The sequence below is a fragment of the Engystomops pustulosus genome, chromosome 7 (genome assembly GCF_040894005.1).
Source record: "Engystomops pustulosus chromosome 7, aEngPut4.maternal, whole genome shotgun sequence".
NCBI classification, from domain to species: domain Eukaryota; kingdom Metazoa; phylum Chordata; class Amphibia; order Anura; family Leptodactylidae; genus Engystomops; species Engystomops pustulosus.
This window is the reverse complement of record NC_092417.1, coordinates 112,137,816-112,165,790: the sequence shown is the minus strand read 5'-3', so window position 1 is coordinate 112,165,790 and position 27,975 is coordinate 112,137,816. Positions and strand designations below refer to the sequence as shown.

Here is a 27,975-nt window from a genome sequence, read left to right as displayed (position 1 = left end):
CATTGCAGGTCATGCAAAACAACCACATAGCATCAGTTACCCTTTACGGAGCCCCAAGATCTACTGTGCATCAGAAATCATCTGAGCTGAGCCAGTAAGCAAGAGAACAGCGGGTGGGGTGGTACTGCCCAGCGTGCCTTCACTTGCTGACAGATACCCACTGTTGGCCGTGCAGCGTTGCATGGTATGTGGGTGTCTGCGGTGGTCGCCTCTTTCCAGTTCCTGCCAGACATCCTTCTCGCAGCCAGCGTGCCCTCCGTGTCCTTGTAGCCTCTACTGCAGAATGTCAGGGCCTCTGCTGCGTGTAAAAGCACAAACAAGCTCGAGCCACGTGCAGCAACAGGGCTTAAGAAGCCTTTGTGTTAGTGTTATTGAATTCATGTGATAGTCACATCTGTGTATATTAATATCCATGGGTATGTAAACACATTGATATCTCTGTGGTTAAGGACAGTCTGACATGTAATTGGTGTGTTTGTATATATGCATAGATTTATATATACAGCCACATATTCAGGTAATGCATCATGTGACTTTAAGATTCAATTACACACAAACTACCATCAGAATCTGTCTTGTACATAGAAGATGTATACTTTTTCTCCACATAAGGCAGAAGTCATTGGCACTGATGCTGTTGAGATGTTTTTTTTTTTTTTTTGGATCATTGTATTATGCTCCAGAATAATTGATGCATTTAGGCAAGTCTAAAAGGGAAGTATTCTTAAAAATGGAGTTATATAGAACATAATGACAAGGTTTTACCTAAAATGTCAGTACGGTAATTAAAAATTCCATGTGCTTAGAGAATGTACTTTTATTTGTCATGTTCTATAAAGGATAAGATTCACAGCAGATTTACATCTGCTACAGGATATAGAGGAGAGTGAGAGCAGTTTAAACATACCTACGGTAATGGAAATACAATTTATGTGACTGTAACCTGCAGTCTCGGGTGCTTTTCAGGCCAGCACCCTTTATGTGCAGTGCACTGGGTTCTTTGCACTGGACGCCCCTTTGTTCTGAGTGAGGCCCTAATCTCCTGATAAGAAACCCCAAACAGAGTGTTGAGGTGCATTGAGCACATTGAAGTCTGGGGCACGGCACATGAGCAGGCTGCCTCCTTGATCTTGAAAATGCAGCCTGTATAAACTTGCATCCATGGATTGTTTACTCCGCTCTCCCCATCCCCTCTATTACACAATCAACAGTTTTGAGGCATCAGAAATGTTGACTGACTCCTGCTTATCCACAGTAGAACATGATTCTGTAATTCACACACAGAATTACTTTGCATAGAAAGTTTTTTTTTACATTTGATTATACTTTTTTTTCCATAATTTATGTGATCAGAGCTACATTTACAATTCTTCAAGCTTCAGAGTACTGTATAGGCCTGTCACCAGAATCTGTACAGTAATCTGCCTCCCTTCATTATAGGAGTTTTTGCTCTGTTATGGAAAGTAGAAGAATTGTGAGTGCAGCTCTATAAAACTTGGTGTGTGTAAGGATTAGTTGCTTACACAACTGTCCTATATGGGTGAACCTAGATGAAACGGTAGAAAGTGATTAACAAAGGTTGATATGTCCTTAAGTAAGATCCTCTTTCTACATTTTCTGCCAAACAGCATTGCCGATACTTCAGGGAATTGGAATTCTTGCATTGGGTATTGGTACATTTGTACTCTGCACTTTAAAGTGGTTCCATCACCTAAATTTTGTGGGGGAGGTGATTCTGTGCTGTGCGTGTGCATGTCTCTGATGTCTCCGATTAAAAGAAGATACCTTTGCTTTTCACAGAATGGCTTCCTCTACTGTCTTAAGGTTTTGGGTGCACTTTAACAGGGTCTTTTGGGTTTGTGTTCCTCTCATGAGTAGTATGGGACCCCACACTGTTTGTGGTCTGCCTCATTGGTGAGGAGAAGCACCTGACATAAAGTGCTCATTGCCTATATTTTTTTTAACCATTTGCACTACATACACTTTACTTGATCAGTCAGTGTGTTCAGTGAACACACAGGATCATTATGGATGCTCACAAATTGAGCGGAGTAAATATTTATACAGTGGGAATTCGCACTCTCCCCTCCCTCTCTAACAAATCAATTCATCTCTGCTCTAGATTTTTCTTTTACGTCTGTGTAGATGTTGATATGTATATATTTTTGTTTATTGTCATTGTTCATGATTACTAGTAGATGGGAAGTTACTTATTTTCTTTAGGGAAGCTTCATCATTTTTTTACAAAAAACAATTACACCTTATCTCACATTATGACATCTTTCTTTCAGTGCTCCATGAGGGTTGTAATATGTATGGATAACTTCTTCTATACATTGGTACAGTGCTTAAGACTGAGGCCAAACATCCCACCAATGCATTACTGTAATAATTACCCTTTCTTTTAGACAATAGCCAAAGACTTGTTCAGCATGTACGTCAGATGTTTTGCCTTAGGCCCCTATCACACACAAGCATATGGCGGTCGTATGCTAGCATTGTGCACAGCACGGTATGGTGCGCACTTTACAGTGCCGTCGCTGGAAAAAGATATTTTACGTACATGTGAACAGTGACGTTTTTAATACTTGTTATACAGATTTTTTGTGACACAACACTAGATTTAGACAGATAAGATGAAAAAGGATCAAGTAGGGGAGAACTATGTTAGGTCTTCGGAGATTTGTATTTATATTAAGCCTTGTCTTGCCTGTGTCCTCTGTAAATCCTTCAGCATCATGTGGTGATCCACCATTATTCCCAGCATGTGAAAAACTGCTCAACCTGATATTGAGGCATGTTAATTCTATGACAAAATCAGCCTTCAACCAAACTTGGCCCAAAATTACCCTGGGATACTGGGGTGGGAGTGAGGGGGTATAATGTATCCCATTTGTAATATTTTGCTCTAACAACTTGTGATATATGACTAGAATTTTTGTGTGTTTTCCACAAAACAATAGTGTACAGATTTTTGTATATATGATCTTTTTTGTAAGACTAATTTCTGTGTAGACTAAATCAATTTGTCAGCATAAGAGCCAGAATGAAAAAAGAGGAGAGGACCCCCAGGACGATGGTGATGCAGCAATTGTCTTAAGTAATATTGTCTTCCTTTTTCAGGCATCTCATATCCCAGGATCAGGTTTGCACTGATTGTATGCCCTTTGTACCAATGACTGCCAAAGGTTATAGATTTAAAAAAAAATTGAATGTGAATGATCCCGATACTTTGTAAGATGAAAAGTTATATTAACTTACCTTCAGTGATGTCACAGCACGAAACATTTTGACAGGTTATGGATAAGTGCCAGTATTGCATCCCAGTTGGGTATTATGTTTGTTACTACCACTCTCCAAACTCATCCAACAGACACCCACGTTTGAAATTTATGGGTCAGTGGTTATCAGAATTTTTCTCTTAAAAGGTTTTTTTAAGGTTTATTTAGCCATGATTAGATGATCTTGTGAATTTTGCCCCTTGGAACTCTACTAGCTTATTAGAATAAGCAATTTTGTCCCACTGTCTTGCTATAATCCATCCATCATCAATGTAATTTTTATGGATGAAAATTGACAGTATGGGACAGTAGTTCAGTGGGGTGGTTGAAGAGATAATGTTGGGAGTCTAGTGTTTGGGCCAGCACATTGATCGGTGAGCCAGCCCCATGAGCATGACCTTGTATAGTAACATGAGCCAGAACACCTTTAAGTTTCCTATAGACATTTATATTTGTGTGCAGACCCAGAAATCTTCATCTGAGCACCTCCTAAACACAACCAATTTGATCTAGTTTATCCCTTCTACAATCTAAGTGGTTGAATCAATTTTTCTCCATCCACTAAAGACACATAGTTATACTGGGAACATGGGACTGGTGTGGGGGGTAGTTATGGTGAGGGTTTTTGCAGGGAGACTGAAACATACCATTGCTGCCATGTTAATTATCTGTGTGCTCGTGAACAGCATGTAGAAATGTAAATCTAACATCCTCGGACTGCCCTAATGGTTTGGGGCCCGCTACCTTACATGCAGTGCTCACTGTTATCAATGCCAGACAGGGGGATTTGATGAAAAAATAACCACCTTCCTATGTACATGAATACCTGTTCTACACACTGCCAAGGATTTGCAAAGTTCCCAAACCCCATACACATTAGTAACCACGCATTTACACACATGACTGACAATATTGAAACCATTTTTCTATGCGATATATTGATGTGGATGGTGGGTTCAAACCAAAACTTTTACACCATCTTTCTATCTACACACTAAATGGGTGTTTTGTTGTTTTGAGCCTTAGACTGAAAGGTTGTAGCACACAACATGCTACACATATTACCCTCCACTTGTGTTCTAGTCCTGGGGAAACCTCCTCTGGTAGTATAAACTGCTGCTCATGTCTATACTTGTTTACATTGCACATCCCTCAAAGTATTATGCCCTGTAGGTCATGGTAACATCACCTGTCCATTTAAGATAGAAACTGCTATACATTTTTTGGGCCAATAAACAGAATCACTTTATGGATAAGACATTTAGAAATAATTGTGGGTTTCACTAAGATTTTATGTTGTGCCGTTTTTTTTTCTGTAAAGGGTCAGTTCAGGAATCGTTTCATTACAATTGAATATAAGGGTGTTTGTGATCATGATTTTTTTTTTTCGTTTTGTTTTACAATTCTATATATATAATTTTTGATAAATACTCTGAAATAGCCTGGAAAAGCATGTGTACCCACTGGTCAATAAAGGGAGACCCTTGGTCACAAATCCTGCTCTTTCTTCAGTGATTTTTGTATGTGTGTTGCTGTGAGTGCACAGGACATTCTGAAATAATTCTCACTACTGTAGTTGCATAGGATGCCTGTTAGTCTGCCATCTGTTACACTAGAAGCCTAGCTACACGAACAATCGGGCTGCAATATGTGAAACAACTGCACTACTGCAATGATTTATATATGAAGAAGAAAACGGAGATCATCACTGCTGCAGTACACAGATTCCTAAACCATCAGAGATAATTTACAGTTTGCTGATTATCCCTCAAGATATAGGAACGGACAGTTACTATACCCACTGACTTCTCCTCCAAAAACTTACTCTAAAAAGGAATTCCACAATGGCGAGGCCTCAATGCACCCACCTAGGTCAAGGTTTATACCAAGTTGGTTACACAAGCTTTGCCTACTAGCATTTCGTCCATAGGTAAGTATATTCCCCCAATATTTTATCCATCTCTTTCTAGTCTGATCACTTAAAGGAAATCTATTATCAAAATTAAGCAGGGGCACTTCCTCATAGATCCAGGCAATATGACTATGGTAATCTTTATATTTGTTGTCCTTCTTCTTAAATCAACTCTTTCCATAGTTTATAAGGTTGAAAAAAGACACATGTGCATCAAGTTCAAATTTTAAAATTATGCTTCCAGAGCCCCTCCATGATCTGGTTCCATAGCCTGTTACACTATGACAAGCTCCTCACGCCTCCCACTGTGTGCTGCTACCATGAGAATAAAGCAGGAAGAGGCGGACACTAGCCAGGAGAGAATAGCGAGAACAGCCTGGAATCTGCAGCTGTACATAGGGGCTCTGACAGAGTCCTTCTCGCTCGTAATTGTAAAAGTTGATTTTAGAAGGAGGAGGCCATGGATAACAAATATAAGAAGATTACCGCAGTCACATTGCCTGGATCAATGAGTAAGTGTCCATGTTTTATCATTATGGGATCATAAAGGGAATCTACCATCAAAATCCAACACTGGGATTACTATATAGAATATTTTTATGTGAAACAGAGGAGCCATGTGCCACAGGTTTTCGGTAAGGCTGGAGTTAACCCTCGACTTTGTGGCAAGATGTCCTTTCTATCAAGTAACGAAAACCTCAATTGTTATACATTTTTTATTCTCCGAAAATGTAAATATTACAAAACTAAATTACGGTACTAGTGAATTAACTGACTATTGAATGCATTGGTATATAACAGCACTTTGTGTTCCAAAATAAAAAGGTGTAGCCCTGACCCTAGTATTATTAGGCTATATGAACAGAAACGTTGTTTTCGTCCATGTGTTATCCATTTTTTTTCGCATGGCATACTGAAACAGTAATTTCAATGGACCCATGCACATGAACATTTTTTTTTTAATGGATTCAAGAGGGGATGTTGAAAACTAGGAGCAGGTCCTATTCCTGTCCATGTTTGTGACATAGAAGTCTATGGGAACAAGAAAACTACAGATAACAAGTGTCATCTCTCTGCAGTCCTTTTGTGGATCAGTTGCTATTTAATAATCATGACCTTCCAAGGGCTTGGGGAAAGCAAGTGATATCATTTGCCAGATTTTCTTTTCCTCAAAACTGCAAAAGAAAACAGATGACACACAGTCATTTTTTGTATTTTGCAGACAAACATACTGATGGTATATGGACCACAAAAACAGACCCACGGACATGTGCTGGAAGCCTTTGCATGAGTAAATAGGATTACATGAATGTAATCAGAAATTTTTTAGAAAAAATTGATACTGAGATTCTTTAAACCAGTTTAAAGCCTGGACCTAAACTGGCTTTTGGCCAATGTTCTGGGACCCTTCTTTTCCTGTGTATAGGGTTCAGATGAATGACCCTAAATCATGGTAGATCCTGTAAATAAGATGACCATGATTTTTATCCATAATGATGTTTCAGCTGGTTACTGCCTTGACTGGTAGCTTTGCCTTCTTTCTTTTCCAGTGGAAAGGTTTTTTTATTCTTTGCCTTTGAGAACATGGTGGTTGTTGGCTATGGAGGAGATTCCACATCAACCATATCTCTGCTGCCTTCAGGCTGTGCACCACCATTAAATCCCGGTAGAAGCAAGGGTCAAATGTCTGTAAATTGGGAGCAGCTGAAGGTTTTGGAATACCAAATGTTTTAAAGCCAGAATGAAGCACTGGCGTGAGATTAATCCTTTGCAAGCACATGCCCAGAAACACGTCATCTATGGGGAAAAGCTCAACCTCATTGCAGGAATCGGAAAGTTTTTTCATTGTGACACCCGACATTAGGAATCCTCCTCCACCTGCATATGCTGGATACATTCCTAATCCATACATTGTCTCTGGTATGAAGTATTTGCTTTTCTTTGACCGTATTGGCTTAGCATTGTTTATAATATCCCCAACAAACAAGTCTCCAGATGGATCCTGAGTCTGCAGGAAATGAATTAGATTCTCTACATTGACAAATACATCAGCATCACCTTTGAAAATAAATTTGACATTGCTGCAATACTTCTCTGCCCAGCTAAGGAAGTGGATCTCTTTTAAGGTTAAATTGAAAAATGTATCAAGAAAATCCCATAGCAGAATATCTTTGTAATAATGACTTTCTTGTTGCATGAGAGATTCCCACATGGATATTGCTGTTTTATTCCTTGGAGTCCCCAAAAGGAAGACTCTTCGTACCCTTGCTCCATTTATGACCCCTTCTCTTCCCCAGGTCTTGCGGACACTTTCACGTCGATCAAAATCTTCCACAATGGATTTTACAGCAATAAGAAGGAAAGATTCATTTGATGGTTTGTTACATTTGTTTGGCTGGTTTATTAGTAGGGTAAAATTGCGGTAATCTTTGTTTCTAAGATATTGTTGAAAGTCAAAAGGTGGTGCCGTCACCATGGAAGTGGAGGGTTTAACTTCTTCACTTGCCTCCTGGGCATTGTACGCATCAGAGAGTACTTTGACTTCATTCACGCTATCCTCAGATTCCAAGAAGGACTTCGGTTTCTTAGTCTGCAAAGAGATTACAGACTTCTTTGGCTTGGGTGGAGAGATTTTTTGTGTTGGTCTCAACGAAGTGTAAAGTAAAGTACACAGAACAATCACCAAGAATAAGGTGCAGAAGACATCTCCCTTTAGCCGAACTCTCATTGTTGTCTCACCATTAGATTGCAAAGGTTTCTCTGGTCAAGATTCGTTCAAACACATCTGAAATAAAAAGAAAACAGGTAATTAAGCAGACTGGTTATGGGGGGAGCATATCATTACATACCCTTGGATGTAATCTGGTCGGACCACTACAAGGAAAAATTTAACTGATATATGGATTATTTGGTGTTATTTGGTGGCAATCTTTTGTATGGCTGAGGAATAATATAAATTGCAAAGCATAAATGTGTTGCTAAAATAAAGCAACACATGCTTGGATTCTATTTTATGGAAAGTAAGAACATTCTGCTGCAATGAGTTGTGGAACCATTGTCCCACATAACCAGTTTGGCTTGGGTTATCCTCAAGTGGTGTGATATATGTTAGCTTGTCACCAGGAAGCTGACGCAGGGAAGTCCAGAGACGCTAGTGAAGAGTACTATAGAATAGGCAGAAGCCAACCAATGTCAGGGGAGGTGGTGCACGTGTAGTCAAAAGACAAGCTGTAGGTTAGAGCATGTCACAAAAGATTCAGGACTTCAGCTATAATTTGTAAATAATATGGGAAGAATCCAATCCGTATCAAAACAGCACTCATTGTCAGGACTAACAAAGGTCATCAAATCAGTCTGTTTTTAGAAACATGGACACCAAGTTAATCGGGAATGCAGAACTTTTTTTTTTTTAGGTTTTAGCACACAATGAAAAGCCATCTTCCTATGGAGGAGGATGTGTTTGGAATGGTAAGCTGAAGGTAGAGCAGCCTAGTGGACAATGTGAGTAATGTAGTGAACGTGACCACCTAGGTGGATAGGAAGCCCTCCTTTAAAGATCCATCGGTGTTAAAGATACAACACAAATTGATAACGTGGATTATGGTGGCTCAGTGGAAAGCATTACAGCCTTGCAGTGCTGGGGACATGGGTTCAAATCCCAGGGTCAACATCTGCAAAGTTTGTATGTTCTCTCCATGTTTTCTTGTGTTTCCTCCAGTTTCCTCCCACATTTAAAAAAACATACTGATAGGTTAATTAGATCGTGAGCCCCATTGGGGACAGGGACCGATTTGGCAAGCTCTGTGCAGCGCTACGTAATCTGTATGCGCTGTATAAATTAAGTATTATTATTGTTAATTCTAAAATATAAATTTTACATGAATCTAGTGATCTGTAGATTTGCACAGGCCTATGAAGTTCTATTCCTATGTCATGGGAGAGCATCTTATTGTCAAAATGCAGTTCACCTCCTTGAGAATAAAAAAAAAAGGAAAAAAAAATATTTTTTTTAAAATTAGCCTTTGTGGAGATCATTTACACACTCCCCTTGATATATCCACCACATTTCCAAGATTTTGATGATGTTTGTGCCCTAAGTAAAGAAAAGGGCACAGAAGCTAAGCCGACCCATCCTGCAAGATACAATGCTAGAAATAGGGACAGGTGGGTGTGGTCAGCCACCTCGGATGGCAGGAAACTATGCATGGCGCGGCTTTCATGCCCCTGTTTGTTTACATGGGACAACGACCGGAGAGATCGCAGTGCTGGATGTCTAGAGGGTGCCAGGAGGTAAGTGCATGTTTATTTTTTTTTTACCCGCCCCATCTCAGCCACCCAAGGATTTTTCCATAACCTTGAACAACCCCTTTAACCTGTATTAGCATATGGGAAGCATTGATTTGACTGTGGAAAATTAACCCTTAGCAGTTAAAGGGTCACTCTTTGATTTAACAAACATCCCAAAGGTTATAAATATTTCATCTAATCGTTGATATTGAAACAAAACATAGAAATAAATTTCATGTTACTGGAAATGTACATTGTACAATCTACATGGCTGGCTCCTATCAATGTAGAAAAACAGCAGTTGTAGCAGTTAGTAGAGAGATGCAGCTTGAATCCATGAAGGAAGTCTAAAATGTTTTTAAGATTCCCCTGATATAAATAGTCAAACTTGTAAAAATATAACTTAATGTGTACAGATTGGTCCCCAGGCAGCAAAGAGTGAATGTTTTATGTGAGTCAGCCGTAACAAGCTGCAATGTATGTTCTGGCAGAAACAGCTGGGAACTGTCTCTGGAAACTGGCCTGGTTATGGAAAGTAGAGTTTCTAAACTCATGTGACTTTCCCGTTAAATCAGTTTTCTGGAAAGACTTACTTCCCAGACTCTGGAAGAAGACTGCCACTTTCGTTGGTACATTAGTGTAGCCATGTGCAGTGGAACATTCAGGAGCACAGAGAGAATTTATTTCCCAGGTCTGAGGCTTAAAACCAAAGTGTGAACTTTATGAGTGTCTGAGAGGAGGAAGCATTGCTGGATGCCAATCCCTGCTAGTCTCTGCAGGAGAGGGATTCCCACTACATGGATAGATCAGAAATGATTATCTTTTCAGACAAATCTCATTTGCCTAAAGGTTACTTTCCATTGGCATCAGCATTAGTGCAGTTCTTAAGACAGTAAAACTGTTCATTTGGATTTGCTTATGGAATATCTATCAAATTCGAGATCACATTTTTTGGTCATATGAAGAAAAATTTACTGAAAATATTGAGCCTGTTCGTGTTTCCTTATCTGAGAGTAGAATAAGATGAGGAATAAAAGCTGGCCTCTGTGAAATAGATTGAATTTCATTGATTAGAAATAGTATGGTAATTCTTGGTTAAAAGCTGAGTAAATTCCTACTCCTATACAAGACAACAGAAGTCCTGGTGACCCTGCGCACACTGGCTGCTTTCCCTATACTGTATATGTGTACACTGAAGTTTGCAATGACTGTATATAGACACTCACCCTGTGTCCCTTTGAAGTCCAATCAGGAGTTGTATCTACTTTAAATTCCTAAAAATCCTGCTCTACAAGAGATAAACCTAGGTGTAACACTTTGAATATTGTACAAGGATTTGGGTTTACAGGTTAGGGCACCAGGGTATAGAAAAGTTTGAGTTATTAAGGCAGACAACCAAAGAAATAAATGGAATGGATGGATGGACTAAAGAAACAGAAGTATCATCGAAATTAAGGTGATAGATAGCTATTGTGTGACCAAGTATGCATTTCAGATAAACATCTCCTTTTGGCTTAAAAAAAGAGTACTGTACAATTACAAATTGAGTCCTCTTCATACACATTCGGTGATTTCTGCATAAAGCAGACAATGTGAACCACTAACGCCTCTGCTGGTACCAATTGCGAGTGTTAACTATTTAAACGCCTTCCGGCAAAGCCGCTGGGAGCATTTAATTGCCCACAGTGTGTGGGCGCCGCCATCTTGGGCCAGTTCGTCGCTCCTTTTAACGTCATGTGGGATGTTGAACCGTTGCTTTGACAGCCAGGAGTCTTTGTGAGACTCCCTGGCATGTCATTCAGCACAATCTGTAACACTGTGCCTGTGGCACACTGTAATATTGCAGTATATGTTAGGATCAGTTAGAGCACCTGGGGTTCAAGTATCCTAGGGGGTCTAAAATACAGTAGAAAATACAGTAGAAATATAAAAAAATAAAATAACCTAAAAGTTCAAACCACCTCCTATCCTTAGAACTGATATAAAAATAACCAAATGATATCATAAACATGTTAGGTGTTGTTGCGTCCCAAAGAAACAGAAAATAGTCCCCAAATGTCCAACTTTTTTGCATAAAAATCAAAACATTGTACAGTCCCCATAATGGTAGATGAAAATGTCATCTCATCCTGCAAAGAATTACACCTTATGACAGCTCCTTACATTGAAGTATGAAAAAGTTATTGGCCTCAGAATATGGCAAAATGAACAATTGTTTTGCATAAAAGATTAAAATTTTTAGATCTACTAAAAGATAATAATAATCATATAAATTTGGTACAGACTAGAGATGAGCGAACATGCTCGTCCGAGCTTGATGCTCGGTCGAGCATTAGGGTACTCGAAACTGCTCGTTACTCGGACGAATACTTCGCCCGCTCGAGAAAATGGCAGCTCCCGCCGTTTTGCTTTTTGGCGGCCAGAAACAGAGCCAATCACAAGCCAGGAGACTCTGCACTCCACCCAGCATGACGTGGTACCCTTACACGTCGATAGCAGTGGTTGGCTGGCCAGATCAGGTGACCCTGGGATAGACTAGCCGCTGGCCGCGCTGCTCGGATCATTCTGTCTCTGGATGCCGCTAGGGAGAGAGCTGCTGCTGGTCAGGGAAAGCGTTAGGGTGTTCTATTAGCTTACTGTTAGGCAGGAGTGATTCTCAAAGAACCCAACAGCCCTTCTTAGGGCTACAATAACGTTCTACTTTTTTTATTTTAATTTGCATCTATTACCATTTTGTGAGGAATTAGCAGGGGGACTTGCTACCGTTGTGTTTAGCTCTTAGTGGCACACATATCCATAGCAAAGACCGAAGTGGGAAAATTCAGTAGGGGTTGGATTTCTATTAGGCACTAACTCAGTGTCATCTCATCTGGCATAGTAGTGTGCTTCCTTTGATACTTGGCTAGAAAATAGCCATAGGAGAATACAAACAGCTTCTTGAAGCCTACAGTAGCGTTCTATATATTTGATTTCTGGTTGATCTGCTGGTGGCTGTAGTTTCTGCAGTGCATGTACTTGCCAATTCTGAGCAATTTGTAGTGAGACTTGCGACCGCTGTGTTCTGCGCTTAGTGGCGCACATATCCATAGCAAAGGCCGAAGTGGGAAAATTCAGTAGGGGTTGGATTTCTATTAGGCAATAACTCAGTGTCATCTCATCTGGCATAGTAGTGTGCTTCCTTTGATACTTGGCTAGAAAATAGCCATAGGAGAATACAAACAGCTTCTTGAAGCCTACAGTAGCGTTCTATATATTTGATTTCTGGTTGATCTGCTGGTGGCTGTAGTTTCTGCAGTGCATGTACTTGCCAATTCTGAGCAATTTGTAGTGAGACTTGCGACCGCTGTGTTCTGCGCTTAGTGGCGCACATATCCATAGCAAAGGCCGAAGTGGGAAAATTCAGTAGGGGTTGGATTTCTATTAGGCAATAACTCAGTGTCATCTCATCTGGCATAGTAGTGTGCTTCCTTTGATACTTGGCTAGAAAATAGCCATAGGAGAATACAAACAGCTTCTTGAAGCCTACAGTAGCGTTCTATATATTTGATTTCTGGTTGATCTGCTGGTGGCTGTAGTTTCTGCAGTGCATGTACTTGCCAATTCTGAGCAATTTGTAGTGAGACTTGCGACTGCTGTGTTCTGCGCTTAGTGGCGCACATATCCATAGCAAAGGCCGAAGTGGCAAAATTCAGTAGGGGTTGGATTTCTATTAGGCACTAACTCAGTGTCATCTCATCTGGCATAGTAGTGTGCTTCCTTTGATACTTGGCTAGAAAATAGCCATAGCAATAGGATAGGATTGTTTGGTTTTAAAAACTCAAAAAAAAACAAAAAACACAAAAAAAAAAAAAAAACACAAAAAAAAAAAAAAAAAAAGTTATAACTCTCATTTTAAAAATGTTTAACCCGAGGGCTAGGGGTAGAGGACGAGGGCGGGGACGTGGGCGTCCAACTACTGCAGGGGTCAGAGGCCGTGGTCCTGGGCGGGGTGAGACACCACCTGCTGATGAGGGAGCAGGGGAACGCCGCAGAGCTACACTCCCTAGGTTCATGTCTGAAGTTACTGGGACTCGTGGTAGAGCACTGTTGAGGCCAGAACAGTGCGAACAGGTGATGTCGTGGATTGCTGACAATGCTTCGAGCAATTTGTCCACCACCAGTCAGTCTTCCACGCAGTCCACCCATGTCACCGAAATCCCCACTCCTCCAGCTCCTGCACCTCAGCCTCCTCCCCCCCAGTCTGCCCCCTCCCAGGAAAATTTGCCATTTGAACCGGCATACTCTGAGGAACTGTTTTCTGGACCCTTCCCACAGTCACAAACCACTTGTCCGGTTGCTGCTGAGCAATTTTCCGATGCCCAGGTTTTCCACCAGTCACAGTCTGTGGGTGATGATGACCTTCTTGACGTAGTGGAAGTGTGTAAAGAGGTGTCCGACGATGAGGAGACACGGTTGTCAGACAGTGGGGAAGTTGTTGTCAGGGCAGGAAGTCCGAGGGGGGAGCAGACTGAGGGATCGGAGGATGATGAGGTGACAGACCCAAGCTGGGTTGAGAGGCCGGGTGAACACAGTGCTTCTGAGACGGAGGAGAGTCCTCGACCTGAACAGGTTGGAAGAGGCAGTGGTGGGGCCAGACGGAGAGGCAGGGCCAGAGCTGGTGCATCAGCGCCACTGTCAACTAGTGAAGCTCCCGTGGTGAGGGCTCTTGCGGCGAGGGCTAGATCTTCAGAAGTGTGGAGGTTCTTTAAGGAAACACCGGATGACCGACGGACTGTGGTGTGCAACATTTGCCAAACCAGGCTCAGCAGGGGTTCCACCACTACTAGCTTAACTACCACCAGTATGCGCAGGCATATGAATGCTAAGCACCCCACTCAGTGGCAACAAGCCCGTTCACCTCCGGCTGTGCACACCACTGCTCCTTCCCCTGTGTCAGCTGCTAGTCAGCCCCCTGCCCAGGACCCTGGCACAAAAACCCCATCGTCGCCTCCACGATCCTCCACAGCATCCACCAGCGTTCAGCTCTCCATACCCCAGACGCTGGAGCGGAAACGCAAATATAGTGCAACCCACCCGCACGCCCAAGCCCTTAATGTGCACATCTCCAGATTGCTTAGCCTGGAGATGCTGCCCTATAGGCTAGTAGAGACCGAGGCCTTTCGCAACCTCATGGCGGCGGCCGCCCCTCGGTATTCGGTCCCCAGCCGCCACTACTTTTCCCGATGTGCCGTCCCAGCCCTGCACCAGCACGTGTCAGACAACATCATCCGTGCCCTGACCAACGCCGTTTCTGACAAGGTCCACCTGACCACGGACACGTGGACGAGTGCTGCCGGGCAGGGCCACTATATATCGCTGACGGCACATTGGGTTAACTTGGTGGAGGCTGGGACCGAGTCTGACCCTGGGGCTGCTCATATACTGCCGACGCCGAGGATTGCGGGGCCTACCTCGGTCCAGGTGTTTCAGGCCTACTATGCCTCCTCCTCCTCCCACCCCTCCTCCACCTCCTCCTCCGAACTACCATCCGTGGGCACGGCGCCATCAGTCGGTAGCTCTAGGCACAGCAGCAGTGCCGTCGCTAAGCGACAGCAGGCGGTGCTCAAACTGCTGAGCCTAGGCGACAAAAGGCACACCGCCCAAGAGCTATTACAGCGCAGACTGATCTGTGGCTGGCACCGCTGAACCTCAAGCCGGGAATGGTTGTGTGTGACAACGGCCGTAACCTGGTGGCGGCTCTGCAACTCGGCAGACTGACACATGTGCCATGCCTGGCCCATGTGTTAAATCTGATAGTGCAGCGTTTCCTCAAGACATACCCCAATCTGTCTGATTTGCTCACGAAGGTGCGCCGCATCTGTGCGCATTTCAGGAAGTCCAGCCCAGATGCTGCCACTCTCAGGGCAGCGCAGCGCCGCCTCCAACTGCCCGCTCACCGACTGTTGTGCGACGTGCCCACGAGGTGGAATTCAACACTGACCATGTTATCCAGAGTTTACCAGCAGCGCAGAGCGATTGTAGACTGCCAGATGTCAACTTCCACCAGAACTGGTAGTCAGGTCAGTCAGCTTCCTCAAGTCTACAATGAGGAGTGGACGTGGATGTCTGATATCTGTCAGGTGCTGAGTAACTTTGAGGAGTCAACACAGATGGTCAGTGGCGATGCCGCCATCATCAGCCTCACCATCCCGCTGCTTGGCCTGTTGAAAAACTCTCTGGTCAGCATGAAGTCGGAAGCTTTGCGCTCGTCACAAGAGACGGGGGAAGAATATTCCCTTGTTGATAGCCAAAGCGCCCTGAGGTCTGTTTCTCAGCGCATATCGGAGGAGGTGGAGGTGTAGGAGGATGAGGAGGAAGAGGAGGAGAATGTTGGCGAGACACAAGAGGGGACCATTGTTGAGTCCTTCACTGTTCAGCGTGTATGGGCAGAAGAAGAGGAGTTGGAGGAGTTGGAGGAGGAGGAAATGGACAGTCAGGCCAGTGAGGGGAGTGAATTCTTACGCGTTGGTACTCTGGCGCATATGGCAGATTTCATGCTAGGCTGCCTATCCCGTGACCCTCGCGTTCAAAGAATTTATTCCAGCACCGATTACTGGGTGTTCACTCTCCTGGACCCATGGTACAAGCAAAATCTTTCCACTCTCATCCCTGCAGAGGAAAGGAGTGTGAGAATGCATGAATACCAGCAGGCCCTGGTGCACAAGCTGAAACAGTATTTCCCTTCTGACAGCGCTAGCGGCAGAGTGCGTAGTTCTGCGGGACAAGTAGCGAGGGAGAGTAGGCGAGCAGGCAACTTGTCCAGCACTGGCAAGGGTACGCTTTACAAGGCTTTTGCCAGCTTTATGTCACCCCAGCAAGACACTGTCACCTGTCCCCAGTCTCGGCAGAGTAGGGCTGATCTTTACAGAAAGATGGTGAGGGAGTACGTAGCTGACCATACCATCGTCCTAAATGATCACACAGCTCCCTACAACTACTGGGTTTCAAAGCTGGACATGTGGCACGAACTGGCGCTGTACGCCTTGGAGGTTCTTGCCTGCCCTGCCGCTAGCGTCTTGTCCGAGCGGGTTTTCAGTGCAGCTGGTGGCATCATCACCGATAAGCGTACACGCCTGTCGACTGACAGCGCTGACAGGCTGACGCTTATTAAAATGAATAAAGGCTGGATTTCTCAGAATTTCCAATCTCCACCAGGTGAAGGAAGCTCAACCTGAATAATTGATCCACTCCTCCTCCTCCTCCTCATTTTCCTCCTTCTCCTCCTCTTTGTACAGTAAAGCAGAGGAAAATGGCTATTTTTTGACAGGGCCCACTGGCTCTTGCTATAGTACTTCATGCATTTAATTTTTCTGGAGGGCCACCTACCCGGTCCTCTGTTTGAAACAATTTTTGTGAGTGCCACATACAGGCACTCAATCTATTCCATTTTTCTGGAGGGCCACCTACCCGGTCCTCTGTTTTAAAAAATTTTTGGGACTGCCACATACAGGCACTCAATCTATTCCATTTTACTGGAGGGCCACCTACCTGCTCCTCTGGTTTGAAACATTTTTGGGACTGCCACATACAGGCACTCAATCTATTCCATTTTACTGCAGGGCCACCTACCTGCTCCTCTGGTTTGAACAATTTTTGGGACTGCCACATACAGGCACTCAATCTATTCCATTTTACTGGAGGGCCACCTACCTGCTCCTCTGGTTTGAAACATTTTTGGGACTGCCACATACAGGCACTCAATCTATTCCATTTTACTGCAGGGCCACCTACCTGCTCCTCTGGTTTGAACAATTTTTGGGACTGCCACATACAGGCACTCAATCTATTCCATTTTACTGGAGGGCCACCTACCTGCTCCTCTGGTTTGAAACATTTTTGGGACTGCCACATACAGGCACTCAATCTATTCCATTTTACTGCAGGGCCACCTACCTGCTCCTCTGGTTTGAAGAATTTTTGGGACTGCCACATACAGGCACTCAATCTATTCCATTTTACTGGAGGGCCACCTACCTGCTCCTCTGGTTTGAAGAATTTTTGGGACTGCCACATACAGGCACTCAATCTATTCCATTTTACTGGAGGGCCACCTACCTGCTCCTCTGGTTTGAAAAATGTTTGGGACTGCCACATACAGGCACTATCCAAATTAAATTGTCTCCATAGCAGCCTCCACACGTTGTCTCCATTGCTACCTCCAAAAGTCGTCCATATAGCTGCCTCCATACATCGTCCCTTTATCAAACGAGGTGTGTCAGGCAGAAATTTGGGTTGTTTTCATGGATTCCACATCAAAGTTGTTAACTTTGTCGCCACCCTGCTGTGTTATCCACAAAATATACTGGCAAACTTTTACCATTTAGGGATATTATTTCAGCGCTTCTTGCGCATCTGTTTACATTCCCCTCACCCGGCATATCCTAAACTTATAAGAACGCTACTACACTTGATCTTATACAAAAGGTTCTTAGAAGTGCTGTTTGGGGAGTAGCCTAGAGACAGGGGCTTGGATTGGCGAAAGCTCGCCTGGCAGCGGAGCGCCAGCTCCATGCGCATCATGCGCTTCTTGCGCATCTGTTTACATTCCCCTCACCCGCCATATCCCAAACTTATAAGAACGCTACTACACTTAACTTGGTGCAGGCTGGGACCGAGTCTGACCCTGGGGCTGCTCATATACTGGCGACGCAGAGAATTGCGGGGCCTACCTCGGTCCAGGTCTCAAAGGCCTACTATACCTCCTCCCACCCCTCCTCCACCTCCTCCTCCTCCGAATTACCATCCGTGGGCATGGCGCCATCAGTCGGTAGCTCTAGGCACAGCAGCAGTGCCGTCGCTAAGCGACAGCAGGCGGTGCTGAAACTGCTGAGCCTAGGCGATAAAAGGCACACCGCCCAAGAGCTATTACAGGGCATTCCACATCAAAGTTGTTAACTTTGTCGCCACCCTGCTGTGTAATCCACAAAATATACTGGCAAACTTTTACCATTTAGGGATATTATTTCAGCGCTTCTTGCGCATCTGTTTACATTCCCCTCACCCGGCATATCCTAAACTTATAAGAACGCTACTACACTTGATCTTATACAAAAGGTTCTTAGAAGTGCTGTTTGGGGAGTAGCCTAGAAACAGGGGCTTGGATTGGCGAAAGCTCGCCTGGCTGCAGAGCGCCAGCTCCATCACAAGATCCAACTAACATAGTTGCAGCACCTTTAATCTACTACTAGTTCACTGCCTCCATAATAATAATAATCTTTATTTATATAGCGTCATCATATTCTGCAGCGCTTTACAAATCATAGGAAACAAATACAAATGTAATGTAACAGAGCACAACATTTGTATGGAACAACAGGAGTGAGGTCCCTGCTCGCCAGAGCTTACGGTTTATGAAGATGATGGGGTAACACGAGGTAAAAGAATATTTAATGGTCAAGCCATTCTTCTTAGGGAATAGAAAAAAATATAATAAATGGAATTGCTGTCGCTTGAAACACTCAGCCGTCATCTTATATACCAGGTCCAGGGTGAATGGGACTGCAGAGAAGTCTGGTGCCTGTTGGTTGCTGGATAACAGATGGGAGGACGACACAGGACGGGTTAGTAGAAGAGTTAAAACTTCATGCAGTTAATGAGTGTTATAGGCTTGCCTAAAGAAATGGGTTTTAAGAGCACGTTTGAAACTTTGGAGGTTAGGTATTAGTCTGATAGTCCGGGGCAGAGCATTCCATAGAATTGGTGCAGCTCTAGAGAAGTCTTGGAGACGCGAGTGGGAGGTCCGCACTAGGGTAGAGGTTAATCTAAGATCACTGGCGGATCTAAGAGCACGGGTTGGGCGATAGACTGAGATAAGAGAGGAGAGGTAGGGGGGTGCAGCATTATACAGAGCTTTATGGATGAGGGTTATTATTATTTTAAACTATTCGAAAGGAGACTGGCAGCAAGTGCAGCGACTGGCATGAACTGTAAGCATACATGGTCCCCTTATCAAACGAGCTGTGTCAGGCAGAATTTGGGGTTGTTTTCATGGCTTCCATGTTAACTTTGTCGCCACCCTGCTGTGTAATCCACAAAATATACTGGCAAACTTTTATCATGTAGCGATATTATTTGAGCGCTTCTTGCTCACCTCCTTTGGTTCCTCTCTGCCACCCATTGGTTTGAAGCCTGAGTCCATTTAGGGTATGTCGCCATGCCACTCTCTAGCCTGCCGCTGCTGCCGCTGCCTCTGCATGCCGTCCCCTATAGTGTCAGGGTCAATTATTGGATGTTTTAGATGCTATCTAGCTTCATTCTGTCACTCTGTCATGGCCATGCTGTTGCCCATAATTTTGGCATAATGGTGCGATTAGGCAGCCTCAGAGGCATCCATGCATGCTGCCCCTGCTGTTTCCTGTCCATTTCCGTGGTGTTTCCATCCTTTTCTGAGGTTCCCAGGTGTTTGGCCAAGCTTCCCTGTGCAGAGCCTTGGTCCCCTTGAAAAATGCTCGAGTCTCCCATTGACTTCAATGGGGTTCGTTATTCGAGACGAGCACTCGAGCATCGGGAAAAGTTCGTCTCGAATAACGAGTACCCGAGCATTTTAGTGTTCGCTCATCTCTAGTACAGACCCAAATAATAAAAGGGGAGGTGTCAATTGGAGAACACCGTGAATACCATAAAACTGGACACACAAGTAAATTGCCCAAATGTGTTTTTCTATATCGATTTCACCACATTTGGAATTTTTTTCCAGCTTCCCAGTACACACCATGGAATATTAGATATCAATAGCCAGAATAATTTGTTATGTAGAAAACAAGCCCTCACACAGCTCTTTACATGGAAAAATTAAAAAAAAGTTAAAGATTTTTGAAGGAGGGAAGTGAAAAATTGAAAATGCGAAAACGAAGGGCCAGGGATAATGGATTTTATAACCACTTCCATTAGATATATTATCCATTATTTATATATATACATTTTATATTCTGGGTCAGGAAGGGGAATATATCTCCTTAAGGAACAGGACAGAAAACATGAACCCTGCAGATGTGAGCCCAGCCAGAGGAACAAAACTCCCAAAGACTTAACTCTGCTATTTCCTGTTGTCTCTCTCATATCACATATTTTATTAATAAAAGCAGCATCTGTCTGAGCGTAGCGCCTTTAAAGCAGGTGAAGATAAGATGAAAAGTTTTTTAGGTTAATCCTATATTCAGAAACACATCAGGTATAGAACTCAATTAGAATTGTCCTGTTAAAAACATTTTTAGGTGACTTGTTATGTTGAAGGGATCGCATCCCTTGCTCTCTGTGCTGCAGCTGGGACATTGGATGCGGCTTTCAGATCCAACTGATCTAATATTATGGTAATTGGTGAACAGAAAACCCTTTGCCTGCAAAAGAAAAGATCTCTAACAATAAATCTATCTTGAGACTAACTGAAAAGAGACGTGTTCCCTGCGGAGTGAAATGTTTTACTGGTTGACAAGGCTCAGACTGAATTTTAAAGAAAGATTTTAGGACTTTTTGTGGCTTTCCACATTCTGGATTGCATTATCGCGAACTTCTACATAGGGAAGTCGATATACAAAAGCATTGGCTTAGATTAAAGTTAAAGAAATAGGCAGGAACTGGATCAAGATCTGCAGCTCACATTTCCAACTGTGTTTAACTGCCTGTATCTCCAGTTCTGTAGCTCACAGAACCGCAAGCCTGATGCTGTCTAAAAGATGAGATTATTATCTTTAATATAACAGAAACATGTTTTTAGAAGCTTTAGAACAGAAGAAAGTGTTTTCAAAAGTGATACTCATCTTCCAGCATCTAAATTTGACACATCTTCTCTGCTCATTTTCCCTTGGTTTTGGAGTTTTTTTTATAGCTAAACAGGCAAGATTTCACATAAAAGAGGGAATTTGAGATATTCCTGTTTTAGCTCCTATCACTCCGTAGGCTGGTCAATATAAAATTCCAGAGTGTGGGCGGGAACTCTCTAAGCAAGCACATTATGATCCCTCTAGTGCTGTCTGAGATGCTATGTGCTGACAATGTGGTTAGATCATAAGAGTCCAAGTTTATATACACTTTCATTTAGCTTCTGAACATTCAATAGTATCTGGCACATAGAAAGAGAGATGAGAGATCCATGATATGCATATAGCACACAATTACATTCTCAGCTCTGCTACATCTCAGCCACAACATACGGTCAGATCTGCTGTTCAACCCCCTCCCCTGGATAAAGACCTTATACGTCTGTAGCTAGTAGATTTACCGTCCTCGCCCTGTGCTTGCCGGCAAGTAGTCTCTCTGTGCATGAGAAGAGAACAATATCTCTTTCCGACCCTAAAGTCAGAAGATTAACAGTTGGATCCTGGAGCAACCGAAATTGTGTACACCAGGACTGATAGAGACAGGTTGGAATTATATCTGTGAAATGCTGTATTTTTTGTTAATAACAGTCAATTAGAGAATGTGTTATTTTGTTATCCAGAGTATATTTAAGAAACTTGTCTTTGTGGGAATACCCCTAAAGTGTGTGAATAAAAAGGACAGATTATGTGGAAATTGTGTTGCTTAAAATATTTTAGTTCTCTGACATAAAACTATGTCAATACTGCACTTTAACACATTGTACGTGGTATAATCCTACAGTCATATATCCTGTAGCCTAGTTATATTCCCTCTAGAAGATGTAGCAATGATTATAAAGCTAACATTCAGCAGTGACATCACCTCATGTCTTCCAACATCAATCTTTTTTATTTTGGAGTTAATTTGGCAAAAACTTCTCATCTGTGAACCAGATATTCTTTCACAATCAAACTCAGATACTGAGCCAAGAGGTCTAACATGACTGAAGTGGAAATTATTTGTCTGCTGAGTGAGTATAATGCGACTAAATGCAGCTCAGGATTTATACATGGAATGTTGGAAACCGATGAACCCTTTAGTATGAAGAAGCAGAGTAAAGAAGTCTAAACTGCCCTTAGACACGAAAGCTATGAGCAAAGAGATGTGTGTCAGGGATACATGTCGGGCAAATTGAATTTTATCATCCATGCCCATTCTTCTATTCCCATGGGAGATTCTCCTCTCACTATTAAAACATATGAATACGTGGCTTATTGGGTTGAGACACCCACATATATGTTAGGTGCTCAGTAGTTAAGCCATTTAATCTATAGATGAACTCCCAGGCACATGCTTGTTTCCATCAGTTTATGGATGGAAGATCTGTCCTAATAAGAAGTTCATGAGAAATGACTTATTTTATAACTACCCTGGGGCCATCAGGCAACATCACCCGACTGCCTCAGGGAACCTCATATTTTAGTTTATTCGCTACAGGAGGACTGCATAAATTTAAACACGAGGCTCCCTGAGGTGCTCTGGTTACCGACCCGGGTTATTACCATAACTTTTATAACTCTATATTTGCATGATTGCAGCATATAGAGTTATTATAAAAGAAGTCCTGAGGAACACCTTTTTATTAGGACACATCTACCATCAGTAAACTGATGGTAGATGTCCTCTAAAGCAATGTAGTGAGCACTGTGAATGAAACGCTGATACAAACAAGTGTGGTCCATTATCGAGCAGCACTCCTCAGTCCTAGCATCAGGCTAAAGGGGCTGTTCTATTCATGTAAGAGGACAAGCAGAAGTCTATTCACATATTGCAGAAACCACCCTATTCAGATGAATAGAAAGGATATTGAATGATAACACATTTCTGGAACAAATACGTTTTTGAATATTCACTTAGGGAATTAAATTCAGATCTACACAAGCTGGAGAACAGGACTACATTGTTTCAATTTCTGACTATTTTATTACTCTGTAAAGTCTTATTTTGTGTGTAAGAAATGTCCATCTTCTGCAAAATCCACAAATGACATAAAATCCATTTTATCAATTCATATTAATTCTATTCATATCCATAGTCTCAAAAACAGTAAGCTCCAGCAGGGCCCTCACTCCTATTGTTTCATATGACTATTTGTACTTATCTGTAGTATCTTATCTGTATGTGTCCATTATGATTTGTAAAGCACTATGGAATATGATGGCGCTATATAAATAAAGATTAGGATTGTTATTAAGGTTGGTGGAGGCTCGTGTTTCGAAATCTGATGGAGGGGCCCACATTGATGTAGCAGTGTAATAGTGGTACTCATAACTATTCTAAATTATCTTTAATATTCTAAACTTCTATTTACATGCAGGGCCACCATCATGGGGGGTTTAGTTTGACTGCTTTCATAGGGACCCCCATTTTGCAAAAAAGGTGGGGCCATTGGAGTCACAGTACCCACTACCTCCCACCAGCGCCTCTCTGCCTTGCACCATCCCGGTCCTCATTAGCGATCAGCACAGTGTGCATCTTTAAGTTGCACACAGAGCTGATCACTGGACCCAGGCAGTGATGTTGCCACTGCCTGAACGTCTGAGCTCTGAAAGAAAAGGATCGCAGAGGAGGCTGCAGGGAGTGCAGGAAGGTTGGTTTTTTTTTGCTGTCATATATATCTATATACTGAGGGGGGCATATGCTTGAGCTATCTATATCCTGAGGGGTATGTTCTGGGGCTATCTATCTATATACTGAGGGGGCATGCGCTAGGGCTATCTATATACTGAGGGGGCATGTGCTGAAACTATCTATATGCTGAGAGGTCATGTGTTGGGGCTATCTATATACTGAGGGGGCATGTGCTGGAGCTATCTATATCCTGAGGGGACATGCACTGGGGCTATCAACATATGTACTGGGGCTGTCTATCTATATACTGAGGGGACATGTGCTGGGGTTATCTATCTAAATACTGAGGGGGCATGTGCCGGGGCTATCTATCTAAATACTGAGGGGGCATGCGCTAGGGCTATCTATCTATATACTGAGGGGGCATGTGCTGAAACTATATACTGAGATGTCATGTGTTGGGGCTATCTATATACTCAGGGGGCATGTGCTGGAGCTATCTTTATCCTGAGGGGACATGCACTGGGGCTATCAACATATGTACTGAGGGGACATGTGCTGGGGCTATCTATCTAAATACTGAGGGGGCATGTGCTGGGCCTATCTATCTAAATACTGAGGGGGCATGTACTGGGGCTATTTATCTAAGTACTGAGGAGGATGTGCTGGGACTATCTATCTTTATACTAAGGGGGCATATGCTGGGGATAGCTATCTATATACTGAGGGGGCATGTACTGGGGTGATCTATTTACAGGGAATGCCGAGTTTGCTCATCTGTATATAATGGGAAACTCATGTGTTCGGGGTGGGGGTGTTCCAAAAATTCCAAGTTGCTGCCCTGCTTACATGTTAGCCTAGCTGCTGGCCTAGCTGTCATAGTGTCAGTGGTTTTAGCCTTGCTGGTGGTAGTACAGTGGCAGTAGTACTAATTACTAGTCCTAGTTGCCATGCTAGTCCCATGCACCACTGCTTCCCTGCAGAGTTCTCTCTTCTCCTCTCACAGATTGGACAGAGTGATCTGTGAAGAAGGAAACTAACTCTGATTGACTAGGACTTTCAACCAGTTCAGCCAACCAGTGCAAGTTTCTAAGGGGGGGCATCAGGTGTCACTCTGTATGCAAAATGCAATTGAGTACAGGCAGGCTGGGAGGCACACTCTCACTGACACATGTTTGAGTCATGTGCTGCTGTGAGCTATCGTACATTGCTGGTGGGGACCCCCTTATGAATTACTAATATCACTCTACTTAGTTAACTCTCTCCACTTCAATTTATTCTTAATGCAGCAGCCAGGCTTGTTTTTCAGAACAAACGCTACACGGATGCCTCCAATTTGTGCCAATCACTGTACTGGTTTCCCATCTCCTTCCGAAATACAGTTTAAAATAATAACCCTCATCCACAAAGCTCTGCATAATGTTGCACCTCCCTACTTCTCTTCTCTCATCTCGGTCTATCGGCCGAGTCGTGCTCCTCGATCTGCCAGTGATCTTGGACTATATTTCTTGATATGAACCTGCATCTACCGCAACCCCTAAAGTTACTCTTCTGTGAACGTTGTAGAATCATACAATTAGTAATGTACATTATATTTTCAGCCAGGAATATACTTAATTTCTGATCACAATTTTTCCTGCTTATTTTACGTAATATACATTATGTACACTGCAGTGTATATTAACTAGTTCTTCAAAATGACATGAGGACATTTAAAGCGAAAATGTGTATAAAGAAGGGACATTTACCTTGTATACACCTAACCTTACTACAGGCCAAATGGCACTAAAGGTGGTCCTTGATTCAAGGCCCTCGGGCACTGAGAAGTATTCCATTGCTGTCCTATATGCCATATGTATCTTTTATTTTTTTAACAACTCACTCACCAATATTGACATGACAAGAAACCCTACTTCAGTGTTTGTAAATGGCATAATAAAATATATCAATGCATTTGATGACCCTATACAATACTCTAAAATACATTTGGAATTTAGTACATATTTTATCTTTAGTGTGAACTAGCTCTTAGGAACCTTAAACTGCAGTAAAAGAAGAGGTAACATGAACTCAATATTTCAATGTTTTACTGTGTCCCTATAGCAGATATAGAAATCCACATAGTTAAACCTGCCAGCGAGTATATAACTTACCATCATACTTCCTGGATTAGACAGATCCCCTGCCAGTTTCTTCATGGGCAACTAGTGAATCTCCAGGGGCTGAAATTGTATCCGTCCTGCTATGTGTCAAAGACTTGTCTGTGATGTGGCAAAAAGCATGAAGTTCTGTAAGCTTTTTTGTAGAGAGCAGAAAGCTCGACCGTTGATGGATCCCCCACGCCGGGCCTGATTGTTTGCCAGGCTGGACATGTCAGGGGAATGAAATGATGGGGAGGAGAAGGGTACTTAAAGTGGCAGATGTCCCATTCCTGCTGCATGCAGAGCCCTTCTCAGGCTTTTGTTTTCTTTGTGGGGAAGTCTTTTTCAGAGCACTGCCTAAAAAGCACATCTGGATTTGTTTCAATCTGTACTTCTATAAGCCTCTCCTCCTGAATAAAAGCTGAGTCTGAGCCAGACATGCAGAGGCAGGATTGGACTTGCATCCCTGAGAGCAAGCAAATGCTACAACTTTTCTGTGTTCTTTTATATGTAGTGTCAGCATACAGAAGAAGCAAAGTCTTAACTTGAAGATTATGTGCACCAGAGCAAAATCTGAGCTAAACCCCATAATCCCCAGAATATTTTATCAGTTTCATTACTGATATCTGGTAATGATGGTTCCTACACCTGGGTGCATCTGTACCACCTTACGTTACACCCCTATAACTAGGTTCTCTGGATTCTAGAAAGATGGAAGGGGTAACGGAGCACATCAAGTTCATAATGTCTATGTAGTGATAATTTATCTAGGCATGTAGTCATGTGAGGTTCAGATGTAGAAACACCTGCCTGGCCCTTGTGCCAAATGTCACTGTGCTACTTAAGATCCTCACGTTAGTAATGGCAAATTTTTGGACCAGTCAATCAGCATGAAAGGAATGTTATGTAAAAATAAAATATTACAGTAACTATATTACCTTTTATGTAAGTAGATTCAGGCATTAGTGCAGTTATCACCAATATCATGTCAAACCTCTTACTACAGTACTGAAACTGAGGTGCTGTTGGTTCTCATACTGTAGACACCAGCATAACAGAGGGAAGTAGACTAATGGGAGTGACAATGGCAAGTGGATATACCAGTAAGCGTAATTATTTAAGGCCTACCTATACCTAGATTTTATGACCCATGCAGTACCACTGAGTATCTCTGTAACGCAGAAGTAGGAAAATATTCATATTAACTAGCAATAGTTGAAGGAAATCGGGAGTATGAAAGAAAAAATAGATACCTTTGGTGTTGAGAATTTAGTAAAAGAGTTGGAGAAACAGAGACAAGAATAGGGAATGTTGAGGATACATTATCCGATTACCGCCAAAAGATTGATACGCTTAGAAGCTCTTAAAATGGTGCAGGAAAAACACCTCGATCTACAGTGGTTAGAGACCACCTTTTCAGAAGAGATTCGAATTAGGATGTTTTTGGTGGACAGACCACATAGAGTCCCTTTTAACACAGAAAAAACTATCACAAAGATACTTTTGTGAAATCAGCTCACCCTCTCCGTTCGAACAATCCTCTTGGTCTTGACTCTGGACACTCCAGCACGGACAAACCTCGGTCACAGGTGCAGGCAGCATTAGACAGGAAAAAGAACTATTTCCAGCTGGACATCAGACGTCAGTTTTTAGGATAAAAAGTAGCAAAATTTTATTTGAAATCCATTAAAAAAGAGTACAATGGTACATGACACAGCATAAGGAATAAAAATAGCATCAAAGCTTACGCGTTTCGGTGATTAGACCTTATTCATAGCTTCTGCACAACTTTCTGCAGTCTGGCTATTTAACCCTGCCCTTTCAATCCCATGGATCTCTGGGTAAGGTTTTCTTAACCCTTTCCATGATTTTTTGTATAAAGCGTAAA

At 42.7% G+C, this 27,975-nt stretch overlaps 2 protein-coding genes across 4 annotated transcripts in view; one reads left to right on the top strand and one right to left on the bottom strand.

Moving 5' to 3' along the window:
• PHAF1 (phagophore assembly factor 1) overlaps positions 1 to 4,776 on the top strand; it is a 49,034-nt gene extending 44,258 nt beyond the window's left edge. For both annotated transcript variants that reach the window (XM_072117598.1, XM_072117599.1), the window contains exon 17: positions 9 to 4,776. In XM_072117598.1, the coding sequence (XP_071973699.1) occupies positions 9 to 98 (90 nt within the window). In that variant the 3' untranslated portion in view covers positions 99 to 4,776. The remainder of the gene's footprint in view (positions 1 to 8) is intronic.
• B3GNT9 (UDP-GlcNAc:betaGal beta-1,3-N-acetylglucosaminyltransferase 9) lies at positions 2,461 to 27,916 on the bottom strand. Of its 2 annotated transcripts, XM_072117600.1 has the most exons (3): positions 27,836 to 27,916; positions 27,608 to 27,715; positions 2,461 to 7,978 (listed from the first exon to the last, which is right to left on the bottom strand). In XM_072117600.1, exon 3 carries the CDS (start codon positions 7,919 to 7,921, stop codon positions 6,695 to 6,697), a length of 1,227 nt encoding a protein of 408 aa, XP_071973701.1. In that variant the 5' UTR covers positions 7,922 to 7,978; positions 27,608 to 27,715; positions 27,836 to 27,916; the 3' UTR covers positions 2,461 to 6,694. The 2 variants fall into 2 exon arrangements, with proteins under 2 accessions (XP_071973701.1, XP_071973702.1); XM_072117601.1 differs by lacking the exons at positions 27,608 to 27,715; positions 27,836 to 27,916 and adding an exon at positions 26,100 to 26,480.
• Between the last annotated feature and the right edge of the window lie 59 nt (positions 27,917 to 27,975).

What these genes read in the sequence shown, in the direction of transcription:
- B3GNT9 (XM_072117600.1), bottom strand. Translation starts at nt 7,921, where the DNA reads ATGAGAGTTCGGCTAAAGGGAGATGTCTTCTGCACCTTATTCTTGGTG.